At 37.7% G+C, this 15,670-nt stretch overlaps 1 protein-coding gene across 1 annotated transcript; it reads right to left on the bottom strand.

The window, feature by feature from the left end:
* Positions 1 to 14,466: 14,466 nt before the first annotated feature.
* LOC145261701 (uncharacterized) lies at positions 14,467 to 15,006 on the bottom strand. Its single transcript, XM_080119783.1, has one exon. The coding sequence runs from the start codon at positions 15,004 to 15,006 to the stop codon at positions 14,467 to 14,469; it is 540 nt and encodes a 179-aa protein (XP_079975909.1).
* Positions 15,007 to 15,670: the final 664 nt, after the last annotated feature.

Here is a 15,670-nt window from a genome sequence, read left to right as displayed (position 1 = left end):
GGTGGGATCTTTCTATCGATCAAGTAGATATCTCACTGCTGATGCAATTTTCTATCTATATAAGAGCCAGGTACGTCCAAGGATGGAATACTGTTGCCACATCTGGGCAGGAGCTGCTAGAAAGGACTTGTCTTGCCTTGATAGAGTTCAAAATAGACTTCGTAGCCTATCACAGAAGAGATGTTGCGAGTTTGTTTCTGATGTATCGTTATTTTCATGGAAAGTGTTCAACTGAGCTTCAAAAACCGTGGAAATTAATAAATTAGAATTGATTTATAACTACTCACGTGATTTATTTTTGAATTAAAAATTGAAAGCTTTTTTAGTACTCTTGCATAATTTGACCCGAATTCTCATGATTTTCCGTCAAGCTCTGTCGGAAATTCATCCTCTTTCAGATAAATTTGACGCAAAAGTAACTAGCCTGAAAAAAATAAAAGCATGAAATAAAAAAGGGAGGGTAAAAAATAAAATATAAAGGTCTTGTTTCAAAACGAAGAAGAGATTTTATTCACTATAAAATTAGTTGCAAATTTTTCCCATTGCGGGCATTAAATTCAAAGAACGCCAAGGTAACATATAATGAAAAAAATAACGCTGGTTCTTATAATGAAAATGTCGTATCAATGAACAAACACAATATTATGATTCAAAATAGTAGTTCCTAATCACACTCTCATATGTAATAAATTTTAGGAACATACTCACAAATTGAAAGCAGTCAGGCACGTGCCTTTTTCTTTTTTTCTCAATTCAAAGTCCTTTAAAATTTACACTCCTTCCATTTACGTGCATACTGTAGCCATGCAAATAAGTCCTTAGAAGTTCGCTTTCAGCGCGTCCGGGTATTCTTGCTGGGTATTCTTCTTTGAAGGAGGCTCGTCGAAATTCCATATTCAGCGCCAGGCAATGAAACCACATCCAATATCCTTGTCGCCGGAATTTCAAAAGAGGCCGAATTTTGCGCTGGGTTCGTGACGTCATCAAGGAGCTAGCATTTCCGTTTTCTTCAAATTAAAGGGAGTTTCATACAATACGAAATTAAGAATCAAAAGATACGAAATACAGAAAATCAAATATAAGAACCAGAATAAAAAATATAATAAAAGTAAACAGGGGGGATGCACTATTATTGGTACAAAAAAATTCCAAGAGACCAGATCGGGCGAGAGCGGCAATCACCGGTGTCAGCTGAGCGGCATAATAGATGCAGACTAGGGAAAAAAGCAAAACAAACCGAAAAAAATATAAATGCAAATTATCAAAAAATAACAAAAAACCTACCTTGAAAAAAGCAAATATGTTTATTTAATTCATTTTAGTATTTTTTTTTTTTTTTTTTGCAAAATATTTATCAACAGCTACGGTGTAAAAGTCATGTAAATATTGTTATCTTCAAGAAAAGGTTGTTTACCCATATAAATGTTAGATGTGTTACCTGAGTGTAGTTGCCGGAGGTGAGGATGCTCTTCCAACAGCCAAGAAGAACAATAGCCTTGTGGTTATTTATACTATGTAATAAGTCCTCTGACGTACCTCTCCATCATACAGTATATCGATACACTATGGCTGACTGGGATAGTTTCCGTACATTTATATCGGATCTTCCTCTGCATTCCATGTTTAAAAAGGATGTGTCTTCTATAGTATCAGACCTGACAGAATGGTTAATTGTAGGTATAGACAATTTCATACCCTCGAAAAAGTTCCAGCAAAAACCTAACAGCCAGCCATGGTTTTCTCCAGAATGTGCTGCTGCTATTGTGCACAGAAATCACTTTTTCCACTGCTTCCAACGTAATAGATGTATGGAAACTAAAGCCGCTTTCAGGACTGCCAGCAACCATTGTAAGAAAGTAATAAAGAACGCAAGAGAGTTGTATGCTCAGTCCGTCAAGTCCAAAGTAGCTGAGCAGCGGCTTGGTTCCCACCAGTTTTGGCAAATTGCAAACAGAATCTTGAACAAAAGTGTGTGCTCCATCCCAACTATCATCAATGGACCTGAGGTAATCTCGTCAGCATCAGACAAAGCCAAACTCTTTACCAAGAACTTTGCATCTAATTCGACCCTTTGCGACCAAGGCTGCCAACTCCCAATATTTCCTCCTGTATCAGAAAATACACTATGTGATATACAAATATCTGTATGTGATGTTGCCAAGCTAATCAAAAACCTTGATTCTAGTAAAGCAACCGGCCCTGACGATATTTCAATTATAGTACTCAAAAAACTTCAACCAGAACTACCACCCATACTTACAAAACTGTTTAAACGTTGTCTTAAGGAGAATTGCTTCCCATCACCCTGGAAAATCTCATCAGTATGCCCTGTATTTAAGAATTCAAGTGATGGTTCATCCCCCTCTCAATACAGGCCAATAAGTCTCCTGTGCGTCATGAGTAAGTTGCTGGAATCTGTGTTAAATAGAGAAGTAATCAACCATCTCAGCATAAATAACCTTCTTAGTGACACACAATATGGTTTCCGTTCTGCTAGATCTACAGCAGATGTGCTTACAGTTATATCTCATAGGATTAGCGAAGCTCTCGACACAGGCAACCTTTCTAGGGCAATTGCTCTTGACATATCAAAGGCCTTTGATAGGGTATGGCATAAAGGTTTACTTCACAAGATCTCCAGCTATGGTATTGCTGAAAATGTCTTCTCAATTATTAAATCATTTCTCTCTGATAGGTTCATAAGAGTAGTAGTTGATGGGCAAAAATCAGAAGCTCACAGTATAAATGCTGGAGTCCCTCAGGGGTCCATCCTGGGCCCAACTCTTTTCCTGATCTACATTAATGATCTTCCAAATCACATCCTTACATCATTCGTAGACATTTTTGCTGATGACACTACCATCTATGGTAGCACATCTAAGACAGTAAACGACCAAGTTCTCTCCGATTCTCTCTCCTCTGATCTTGATCACGTTGTTCAATGGGGAAAGGAGTGGCTGGTTACTTTTAATGCATCTAAAACCAAGCTTCTATCTTTACATCATCAACGTTCTGATCCCCATCTGGCATCAATTGAAATGAATGGCTCTCGTCTTGGGGAGGCCTCAAGTTTTGACAGGCTTCTGGGATTGACCTTTACTCCTGATCTTAAATGGAATACGTACATCAAATCTGTTGCCAAGGCCGCTGGAAAAATGGTCGGATCCTTCTATCGATCCAGTAGATATCTCACTGCTGATGCAATTCTCTGTCTATATAAGAGCCAGATACGTCCAAGGATGGAGTACTGTTGCCACATATGGGCAGGAGCTGCTAGAAAAGACTTGTCCTGCCTTGATAGAGTTCAAAATAGACTTCGGGGCTTGGTGGGAGATGTCCTTTTCTCTTCGCTGCAACCTCTGTCTCACAGAAGAGATGTTGCGAGTTTGTCTCTGCTTTATCGTTATTTTCATGGAAAGTGTTCGACTGAGCTTCAATTTATGGTCCCCCCTCGCCAAACTTTTTCAAGAAACACTAGACTAGCTGAAAACATTATCAATAATTTTCCCCACTCTTTATCTGTACCTAAACCTAAACATAGATTCCATCATCAAAGCTTCTTTCTTAGAACTGCACGCCTGTGGAATTGTCTTCCGTTTTCCTGCTTTCCAGCTTTCTATAATATGGTTGTCTTCAAGTCCAACGTGAACAAGTTTCTGATGAGCCGTTCCACTTAGGTTAACAAATTTACCGAATTTCCATTACTATCGATTACTATATTGTCCTTTTGACTACTGTACACTCTTTAACCCTTATCCTTGAGTGGCCTATCGGCCTTGATAAGTGGTGACGTCTATGTAAAAAAAAAAAAAAAAAAAAAGGTAATTGTTATAAAAACCTTCCTCCTTTGTGAAGAGTACTTCATTCCTTTTTTTTATGTTACTATGGTTACAAGACCTGAGAAGATGGTCGCGAAGAAGATTGTATTTTTTTCGCAACCTCACTTCAGGTTAGCTACTATTAGTTATATGATTTTTTTTTTCCAACAATTTGTGAAAAAAATACAATTCTAGGCTGGTGCTGCCTGGGAACATGGCCAATCTACCAACTTCTCGTATCGAATTTGAGGTTCCTTATAGGAACACTGGAGTGGACTTCACAGCACATTTTTGGGTGAAGGAGGGTAACAGTGAGAAAAAAATGTATCTGTTGTTGTTCACTTGTTTGAGTGTAAGAGCAGTGCATATAGAGGTGGTGCCAGACATGAGTATATTGTCCTTTTTTCAGGCTCTAGTCAGATTTACTAATGCACATGGTGTTCCAGAGTCGATTCTCAGTGACAACACGAAAACCTTTCTGGGTAGTGGTAGACTGTTTAAGCGCCTTTGTCTTCTCCAGGACTACCAGGCCAAATTTGGGTCATGTAACATTAAGTGGGAGACAATTCCTCTATTTTCCCCTTGGGTTGGAGGAGTATGGGAGCGTAGCATCAAGACTTTAAAATCTTGCCTATACAAGGTTATTGGTAGGGGTAAGGTAGCTTATTATACCTTCCTAACTATTGTCTCAGATATTCAGCGGGCTGTAAACAACAGGCCCCTTACTTATCAAGAGTCCACTGACAGGCAACCAATGATTATCACACCCAATATTTTTATTAGACCCAATAAAAACCCTGGTCTATCATTACCATTGGGAAGAGATGATCTCTCCACCGTGGTTCCTCCCAGCCGGAGAATGTTGATCGAGACGATTGAATTGCGAGATGAATTTTGAGAACTGTGGTACAAGGAGTACCTCCTTGATCTAAGAGGAAGAACGCTAGGAAGATCTCAGATACCATTCCAGAATCGCATTAAAAGAAATGATGTAGGCTTGGTCAAGAGCCCTTTAAAACCACAACCCTTTTGGATGTTGGGTACTATACTTGATGTTCTCCCAGGACAAGATGGAGTTGTGAGGACAGCTCATGTCAGACAGGGCGATGGCTTGAACGTCCATTCGCTAAAGAATTTATATCCAATAGAAATTTTGCAATCTGATGATGATCTTGAGGAAAGTGAACCAAGTCACGCGGGTGCATTGTCGCCTATTGCTGCAGGTAGCAGTCAAAATCAGGAATCCTCTGGTTCATTTTCGGAAGGAGATGGTTTGGTTGTGTCCTGCCTGCAATAGACCGCCAGGGAACCAAGATATGATATGCTGCAATTCCTGTGATGAGTGGTATCATTTTGAGTGTGTTGGAATTGACTTGGCTCCACCCGCTAGACAGAAATGGTATTGCAGTGATTGTACACCTCGAAAGAGACGAAGGGGTAGACCTAGTCTATTACCTGCCCAATAGGAGTAGTCTTGGGTATGACTATAAACTACAACCGACAGCAGAGCCTTGGCTAAGGGACAGAATGAGGGCATCCTGAACCACTGTTACCTCCAGGTGGCACTTTTTTTTTCTTTTTTTTTTTTTTTACATGGGTGTCACCACTTATCAAGGCCCAGAGGCCACTCAAGGATAAGGGTTAATAGGTATACATTAGTCATTGTGATTTTAGCATATTAAACAGTGGGAATTTTGTAACTTGGATTACTTAGGGGGACGATTCAATTAGAACTTGTTCACATTGGACTTTTTCTTTTTTTTTTTTTCATAGGTATCAACACATTATCAAGGCCAAGAGGCCACTCAAGGATAAGGGTTAAAGAGTGTACAGTAAAAATTGGACAATATAATAATCATTAGTAATGAAAATTTGTTAAATTTGATAACTTATATGGAACGGCTCATCAAGAACTTATTTACGTTAGACTTGAAGACAACCATATTGTAGTCAGCCGGAAAGCAGGAAAACGGAAGACAATTCCACAGGCGTGCAGTTCTAATAAAAAAGCTTTGTTCATGGAATCTACATTTAGGTTTAGGCACAGATAAAGAGTGGGGGGAATTATTGATAGTGTTTACAGCTAGACGAGTGTTTCTTGTGAAAGTTTTGCGAGGGGGGACCATAGATTGAAGCTCAGTCGAACACTTTCCATGAAAATAACGATACATCAGAGACAAACTCGCAACATCTCTTCTGTGAGATAGAGGTTGCAAGGAAGAGAAAAGGACATCTCCTACGAGGCTACGAAGTCTATTTTGAACTCTATCAAGGCAGGACAAGTCCTTTCTAGCAGCTCCTGCCCAGATGTGGCAACAGTATTCCATCCTTGGACGTACCTGGCTCTTATATAAATAGAGAATTGCATCAGCAGTGAGATATCTACTGGATCGATAGAAAGATCCGACCATTTTTCCAGCGGCCTTGGCAACAGATTTGATGTACGTGCTCCATTTAAGATCAGGAGTAATGGTCAAGCCCAGAAGCTTGTCAAAACTTGAGGCCTCCTGAAGACGAGAGCCATTCATTTCAATTGATGCCAGATGGGGATCAGAATGTTGATGATGTAAAGAGAGAAGCTTGGTTTTAGATGCATTAAAAGTAACCAGCCACTCCTTTCCCCATTGTACTACATGCTCAAGATCAGAGGAGAGAGAATTGGAGAGAACTTGGTCGTTTACTGTCTTAGATGTGCTACCATAAATAGTAGTGTCGTCAGCATAAATGTCTACAAATGATGTAAGTATGTGATTTGGAAGATCATTAATGTAGATCAGGAAAAGAGTTGGGCCCAGGATGGACCCCTGAGGGACACCGGCATTAATACTGTGGGCTTCTGATTTTTGCCCCTCAACTACTACTCTTATGAACCTATCAGAAAGAAATGATTTAATAATTGAGAAGACATTTCCAGCTATACCATAGCTAGAGATCTTGTGAAGTAAACCTTTATGCCATACCCTATCAAAGGCCTTAGATATGTCAAGAGCAATTGCCCTAGAAAGGTTGCCTCCGTCGAGAGATTTGCTAATCCTATGAGATATAACTGTAAGCACATCTGCTGTAGATCTAGCAGAACGGAAACCATATTGAGTGTCACTAAGAAGGTTATTTTTGTTGAGATGGTTGATTACTTCTGTATTTAACACAGATTCCAGCAACTTACTCATGACGCACAGGAGACTTATTGGCCTGTACTGAGAGGGGGATGAGCGATCACCTGAATTCTTAAATACAGGGCATACTGATGAAATTTTCCAGGGAGATGGGAAACTATTCTCCTTAAGACAACGTTTAAATAGTTTTGTAAGTATGGGCGCTAGTTCAGGTTGAAGTTTTTTGAGTACTATAATTGGAATACCATCCGGGCCAGTTGCTTTACTGGAATCAAGGTTTTTGATTAGCTTGGCAACATCACGTATAGATATACGTATATCACATAGCATGTTTTCAGATACAGGAGGAAATATTGGGGGTTGGCGGCCTTGATCGCAAAAGGTAGAATTAGCTGCAAAGTTCTTGACAAAGAGTTTGGCTTTGTCTGATGCTGGCGAGATTACCTCAGGTCCATTGATGATAGTTGGGATGGAGCACACGCTTCTGTTCAGAATTCTGTTTGCTATTTGTCAAAACTGGTGGGAATCAAGCCGCTGCTCAGCTACTTGACTGAGGCTTAGCACCTGTTAGTCCCCCTGCAGTTTTTTTTCTATGAATATATATATATATATATATATATATATATATATATATATATATAATGCACTTTTTTTTTTTTTTTTTTTTCTTTTGTTGGGTGAGTGTAGTGAATAATACATAACTTATCTGGGTACCTGGGTGTAGCTGCCGGAAGTGAGGATGCTCTTCCAACAGTCAAGAAGAACAATAGCCTTGTGGTTATTTATACTAATAGAGTAAGTTAATTGTTATAAAAACCTTCCTTGTGAAGAGTAACTTCATTCTTTTATTTTATGTTACTGTGGTTAAAAGACCTGAGAAGAAGGTCGCAAAGAAGATTGTATTTTTTTCGCAACCTCACTTCAGGTTAGCTACTCTCAGTTATATGATTTTTTTTTCCAACAGATGTAAGTACATTTTTTTTTGTTTTTCTTTAACCATATTTTTTTCGGTACTAGTGCACTTTTTGATCCGTGCTGAAATAATAAGGTTATTATTTAAAAAGCCATTCTTAACATGGGGAAGGGAGGGTATTTTGTACCTATTCTGTACTTTAACCTTACAATTGAATAAAAAAAACATATAAAACTGTAATTAAACTTGGAAATACGATTAAAAAAATAGCGCGGATCAGTAAGTGCACTAGCACCTTTTTTTCTTGTTTTTTATTTTATTTTCAAGACTTTTTGTTCAGTCAGGTTGTTTTTTTTAAGGGGGGGGATTACACAGAAATAGAAAAACGTTTTTTCTTTACAATAAATAGTGATTTTTTTTTTTTTTTTTACGGTTGTTAATTGCCGGCGAAAGAACTTTCTTGATATTTCCTTAGGAATCTTTTACTTTGGTCGACTGTTGATCGGCCATCGACAGCAAAGAAAGAGGTGATGGATGGGATAGAGGAAATGGAAGACAGCCCCCCAACCGGGTAGCTTTCGTAAATGTGATTTATGATGGAGACAAAAGGATCGTTTCCAAATTTTTGTCTCCACATAAATTCAAGTAAATATGTACCCAGAAGCTCCCGGCTGGTCCCACATTCTTGCTTGTTACGCTGTTTTGAGCCAGAGTGGTTCAAGGATTCTCCCTACATTATGTTTTCTTCGGTTGAATAGAGATTCATCAATTTCTACAGTGTGCTCTAGGCCTCCTATCTGCCGGGGATTCCTCAGGAAATACTCCTGACAAATTTCTCTCAGAAAGTTAATGATCCTGTGCAATGATACCCATTGTCTACATTGTCCATTGGTACACCGCCGGGAGAAGCCATCTTTTACGCACAATCTTTTTTTAGTAAACATTTGTGTTTACAATTGATGCAGTGTGCACCTCATTCTTTGGGAAAGCAATTTCTTTTCCTGATAATATGAGATTGTCTGCATCGGCGTTTCCATTTGTTTTTCTAGCATGCACAGATTTATTTCCTTGCCTGTGAGTTTTCTGTTTGGCAAGTCTTAAATGGGCCTACCCCATGCTCATATTTTACTCTGGCATTTTGATAAGATCAGGCCTAATGACATTGACAAAATTATCAGTGCTGAGCTCCCTGATCCTGAGGATAATCCTGTTCTCTTTCTGATTATTAAAACCCAGATGATTCATGGTTCATGTGGTTTCCTTAACCCCAAATCTCCTTGCATGGCTGATGGAAAATGTGCTAAAAGATATCCAAAGCAGTTTCTCTCGGATACTGAAACAGGTTACAATGGATACCCCAAGTACCGCTGCTGACAACCAGGTAATGGTGGTTTCCAGGTTAACATCAAGCCTGGAAATTTAGAATTTCAATTAAATAATTCATGGATTGTACCGTATTCTCCAATCTTAGCAAAAACCTTTGATGCACACATTAATGTTGAATTTTGCAACAGTGTTAAATCAATTAAGTATGTGTGCAAGTATATTAACAAAGGAAATGATATGGTTATGTGTGGTATTGCTAATGAGAATGATGAAATACAATGTTACAGGAAAGCCAGGTATATTAGCAGTAATGAAACTGTTTGGAGGTTATTAAGCTTCCCTATTCACGAAAGATACCCTCCTGTAATTCATCTTGATGTACACCTGGAAAATGGGCAAAGAATTTACTTTAATAATCTAGAAAATCCACAAAATGTTAAACAGCAACTTCATGCTCCCAGGTCAACTACCCTTCCATCTTTTTTTGAACTTTGCAGGGAGGATGATTTTGCATGTACTCTTTTTTATAATCAACTACCCAAATACTATACATGGGGCAATGCCCATAGGAAATGGAAACGTAGACAAAAAGGAAATAGAGTTGAAGGTCAGTTAACTTTTTTCAGTTCCTATGCACTTGGCAGAGTGTACACTGTCCATCCAACTAATTTTGAATGCTATTTCCTCCACATCCTTTTGCATAAAGTTAAAGGGCCAAAGAGTTTCCAGGACCTGAAAACAGTTAATGGCCACATTTTTGAAACATTTAGACATATATATCTCTCCCTTGGTCTATTACAGGATGATTCACATTGGGACAAAACTATGGATGAAGCATCACTTTTCCAGTTACCAAAGCAGTTATGTAGTTTATTTGCCATCATGCTTCATAACTGCAATATTTCTAACCCAACAAATCTGTGGGAAAAACATAAAACTCATCTCGGCGAAGATATTCTGTACAAAATAATCCTCATGCCAATATCACTCTTTCAGATGACATCTTAAACGAAGTTTTTGTGGCATCTTCAGGAGAATCTTCTCCATTTAGGAGGAAAATATCTTTCAGATTATGGCTTGCCATCACCTCCCAGGGATGAACATACTATTCACCGTGATATTGTTCGTAAAACTTCATACAACTTACATGAGATGAGCAATCATGTATCTGAAAATGAGTCAAAATTTCTTGATGAATAACAACAGGTGTATGACTATATTGTGAATAGAGTAAATGCTGATGGCACAGGGAAAACATTCCTTTTAAATCTTCTACTTGCCAAAGTGAGATCTAATGGTAATATTGCATTGGCAGTTGCTTCTTCAGGTATGGCAGCAATACTTCTATCTGGGGGTCGTACTGCACACTCTACTTTCAAGTTGCCTCTTGATTTGGCCAAGAAATCTGAAAATGAGTGTGTTTGCAACATCCCGCAAGGTTCCAGCATGGCCAGTTTATTACAACAAACTAAATTAATAGTTTGGGATGTACCATGTCTCATCAAGGAGCATTCCAAGCATTAGAGACTTAGAGACTTGAAAGAAAACAACACTTTAATGGGAGGTGTCACTGTTTTGCTATCTGCTGATTTTCATCAGACCTTTCCTGCAATTCCCAAAGGCACTAAAACAGATGAGCTAAATGCATGTCTTAAGGCATCACCTCTTTGGCCTAAAGTAAAAAAAATTCACTCTTACTGTCAATATGAGGACACATTTATTTGATGATCAGTCTGCAGCACTTTTCTCAGATCACCTCCTCTCCATTGGCGATGGTTTATAACATTGAATAGAGATCTTCAATTGCACAAATTACCATGTTGCCAGATGGTAAATTCAATTGGTGACCTGATAACTAAGGTTTTTTTTTTTTTTTTGCGAATAATTTCCACAATATTGGATGGCTTTGTGAAAGAGCAATCTTGGCACCTAGAAATGACACTGTTGATATGATCAATTATAATCTTTTGTAAGAGTTGCCTGGGTTAAAGCATTCTTATCAATCCATTGATTGTGTTATTGATGAAGATCAGGCAGTAGAACTCACTGTAGAATTTCTAAATTCACTACAACCACCTGGAATGCCACATCATAATCTGATATTGAAGGTAGGAGCCCCAGTTATATTATTGAGAAATTTTGATCCATCTAAATTGTGAAATGGCACACGGTTAGCAATAAAATCTTTGAAAACTAATGTTCTGGGAGCAATTATAATAACTGGAAATTTTAAGGGTGAAACTGTTTTAATTACTCGGATTCCCCTTATTCCTTCTGACATGCCATTTCAGTTCAAGCGTTTACAATTTCCAAAAAAAGTTAGTTTTGCCATGTCTATAAATAAAGCTCAAGGACAAAGTCTCAAGGTTGTTGGACTTAATCTTCAGACACCTTGCTTTTCTCGTGGCCAGTTGTATGTTGGTTGCTCACGCATTGGAATCCTGAAAATCTCTTCATTTACACACCTGTTAAAGGTCACACCCAAAATGTTGTTTATGTAGATGCTCTTCAAAATTAATGCTACATGTTAATTTACCAGTTTTCAGAAATGCACTGCTGGAAGCTGAAAACTGAATTTTAATTATTTCATAAACAATGGATTACTAATGTCATCTTTATATATATATTGTACATTAAATAGTTATTCAAACAAACAGAGATTTAACGGTTTTCAGATATGCACTAAACTATATATTAATTGCAATTCTTACATCATATTTTGAAAGAAGGACTAGAAGATAATAGATTAAACTAAAAAACGATTATGTCTACTGGTGAGACCTCTATAAAATAAAACACACATACTGTTTCTACCACATGGAGTGTGTGGGAAAAAAAGACATTATGAATTTATTTGTTGTTTAATCTATTTTATAATGTATGAGCACAAAATATTCAAATATATCATATACAACCTGGCAACGCCAGGTACTTCAGCTAATAATAAATAAATTCATTATCTTTTTCCCATGTGACTCTCCTACCTGAAGTACTTGTTTTTATTTTCCTGCACGTTTTCTTGAGTGCATTTTTGTTTGTTTTCAATGTAAACGGTCTATTGAAACTTGTGTATGCGTATTTGGTTTAGTTTCTATTAAGAAATATTTTGGTGTTCGTTCGAATACCATGTAAGGACCTGAATAGGGTGCTTCTAGTGGTTTTCGAACACGGTCTATCCTAACCCAAACTTTATTACAGGTTTGAAGTTGATCTGGAACGTATGATTTTTTTGTTGATTTTTCTTTGTTTGAAAAGTCTGTCAGATCAAATTTTGCCATAGTTTTATGCAGTTCTCTTGTAAAATTTTGTGTAATTGTTTCTGTATTTTCTGTACCAATCATTAGTTGTGGTAATAATATTTGTGTACCTGTGACCGCATAAAATGAGGAAATATTAGAGCAGTTGGGCATACTTCGAATTGCCAAGAGGACTATTGATAGAGCTGAAATCCAAGATTCTTTTCGGGCCATTATAGCTGCTTTAATAGTTCTGTGGGCTCTTTCTATAAGTCCATTGCATTGCGGATGATAGGCTGTCATTCGTAGCCTATAAAATCCAATAATTTTTGATAGTTCAAGGAATAGTTCGCTTTCAAATTGTGTGCCTCTGTCTGTCATGACATGGAGCGGAACACCAAAACGAGTTATCCACGTGTTTACAAAAGTTTCTGCTACAGTTTGTGCTGTAATATCTGCAATGGGTTGTGCTTCTATCCATCGACTGGTTCAATCTATACATGTTAAAACATACCGACATGGATTGATGTAAGGATTGTTGGAGCTTTTTGCTGGGAGGTAGTGGTCCAATTATATCAATGTATACAGTATGGAATCTTGATGATGGAATTTCCAACGTTTGAATTTGTGATTTTGTATGTCTATATTTTTTTGCTTGTTGACAAGATGTGCATGATGCACATAATTCTTGGATTGTTTTATCCATGTGTGGCCAGTAAAATCTAGCCTTAATCATTTTGATCGATGATTTTATTCCAGGATGTGATACTGAATGTAAGCTGTCGAAGATAGATTTTTGTAGTGTGCATGGTACAAAAGGTCTAGGGTATGATGTTGATGTATCACATAACACAAATTGATCTTTTCCAGATAATGTGAATTTCTTTAAATCTAGAAAGGACTGTATTTCGATGTCTGATTTTTATGTGTCTGCCAGTGCTGGGAGGTCATACATATCTATTTGTACAGCAAATGTTGGGTGAGATAGACAATCTGCAACTATATTTTGGTTACCCTTCCCATGGGCTATGTCTGAAATTAGTTCTGTAATAATTGCTAGCTGTCTTTGTTGTCTATCTGATTTTGCAGGTTTTAGACTGTGGAATGCACTGTCAGAAGTAACACTTTGCAAGCTTCTATGAGGTGGCGAAAATGTAATACCACTAAATATGCTGCTAAAAGTTCATGGTCGAAAGTGGAATATCTCGTCTGTGCCGTCATCACCTTCTTTGAGAAAAATCCTACTGGTGTTGGAGTTCCATTTATGACTTGGTGTAAGATAGCGCCTACAGCATATTTGTTGCTGTCTGTGACCAGTTGATACTGTGTACAAGTTGGTTGAGGATTGGGTAATTCTGTTAGCTCACCAAGTATTTTTACAATGTTAGAAAAGGATTGTTTTTCCAAAGTATTCAAGGTGATTAATCCTCTAGTCTCATTCTTTCAGATAGGGGTAAAACTAACTTCGCAAATCCTGGTATTAATTTTCTGTAAAATCCTATCATACCGAGAAATCTGCATAAGCTTTTAGTATCTTTAGGATATGGAAAAGATTCTATTTCTTTGATTTTATTATCAGTTGGTTTGATTCCTTTTGAATTAATTCTGAAACCTAGGAAGTCTAATGATGTTACATTGAAAATAAATTTCGCTAATGATATTTTTAGGTTATTTTCCTGTAAGATTCGAAAAACTGTGTCTATCTCTCTTGTGGCGTTGCTCGTCATCGCTGAAGATTAAGATATCATCTAAATATATAAAGACACAACAATATCCCGAAAAATCCTGTCCATGTATCTTTGAAAAGTTGTCGAAGAATTTTTTAATCCAAACGGCATAAATTCATACTGAAAAAATCCTATTGGTGAAATAACAGCGGTTTGGGGAATATCATCGGGATGCATCTTGATTTGATGATACGCTGAAATTAAGTCAATTTTTGAAAATCGCTGTTTATTAACAAGTTTAGTTGTAAATGAGTTTATGTTAGGGATAGGGTATTTATCACTTTTAGTGATGCTGTTTAGGGCGCGGTAGTCTCCACAACAACATTCTGTTTAGGTACCAGATGTAGTGGGCTTGACTACTCGCTCTGAAGGAGTTATAATGCCTTCGTTTATGAGTCTTTTAAATTCTTCTTTGGTCGCCGTCAGTTTTTCAGCGGACAGTTGTCTGGATTTGGCAAAAACTGGTGAGACTGTGTCTATTCTGTGATAAACACCGTAGTAGTTGTTGTTGTTTTTGTTAGTATGTGGAGAAATAATTTCTGGGTATTTATCTAGGCTGGTTTGAATGAATTTGGATAGTTCTACTTTGTTTATTACCACGTTTACTGGAGCTGTCGTGTTTAACATTAATTTCTTACTAGTGGTTGTTACTGGGTTGTAAATTGTTCTGTTTTTGCAGTCAATTGTAAGGCCAAATTTAAGTTCGAGGAGGGGATTGGTGATATCTGCGACCACAAATGTCCAGGAAAATGACCTTCTCAAACTTGGTATTCCAATTTCTAGGTGTGCTTGGCCATGGCATTTTATTCTCTCGCCATTAGCAGTCGTGAGTGATACTGGTGTTGGTTTTAACGTGACGCTGTTTAACATGGATGCTGATATTATTGAGATACTCACACCGGTATCTACTATGAATTTTATTATTGTTGTCCCTAACCATGCATTGATCTGTAGTAGTGGCGAACTCAAGGGGACGGACATGGTTCATGCTACTAGTTTTCCGAGTCAGTTGATGTTGGCGTGGGTGGACACGAGCTTGGTAATATTTTTATGTTCTGCTTCTTCGGCCATTTAAACCAGGGTTTGCAAGTTCTAGCTTGCTCGGCAAAGTATAGGTGTGCTCTACACATTTTTGTTTGTTGTTCAGGAAAGTAGGGTTTAATGCCTATCGGTATATGAACGTTGATTTTGTTTTTATCTGTTTTCTGTGCGGTAAACGCTGTCGCATTGGTATTGTTAAGCAAGGGCACGAGTTCATCTGCAAATTTTCCAAGTTGAGATGGGTTTAATTTTTTTTGTAAGGCTATGATGGGGGAAATTGTGACTGGTAGGGCCTGTAGAAATTTGTGAATTACAATTTCTTCGCCGATACCTATTTGTTTTGCTATTGATAGCATCTCTTGTAGGTATGTGGAACGACAGCCTATAATAGTGGTGGTTGACATTAATTTGTCAAACAATTCCAGTTTTGTTCTTTTGTGTGTTTCAATTGAGGAACATTTTAGTTCTTCATAGTTCTTTGCCTCTAAAGTGT

This window comes from Euprymna scolopes, chromosome 3 (assembly GCF_053919585.1).
Source record: "Euprymna scolopes isolate OS-2025 chromosome 3, ASM5391958v1, whole genome shotgun sequence".
NCBI classification, from domain to species: Eukaryota; Metazoa; Mollusca; class Cephalopoda; order Sepiida; family Sepiolidae; genus Euprymna; species Euprymna scolopes.
Note: the sequence above shows the minus strand (reverse complement) of the source record. Positions and strands in the feature narration are given on the sequence as shown.

Coding starts and splice junctions, on each gene's coding strand:
- LOC145261701 (XM_080119783.1), bottom strand. CDS start 15,006: ATGTTAAACAGCGTCACGTTAAAACCAACACCAGTATCACTCACGACT.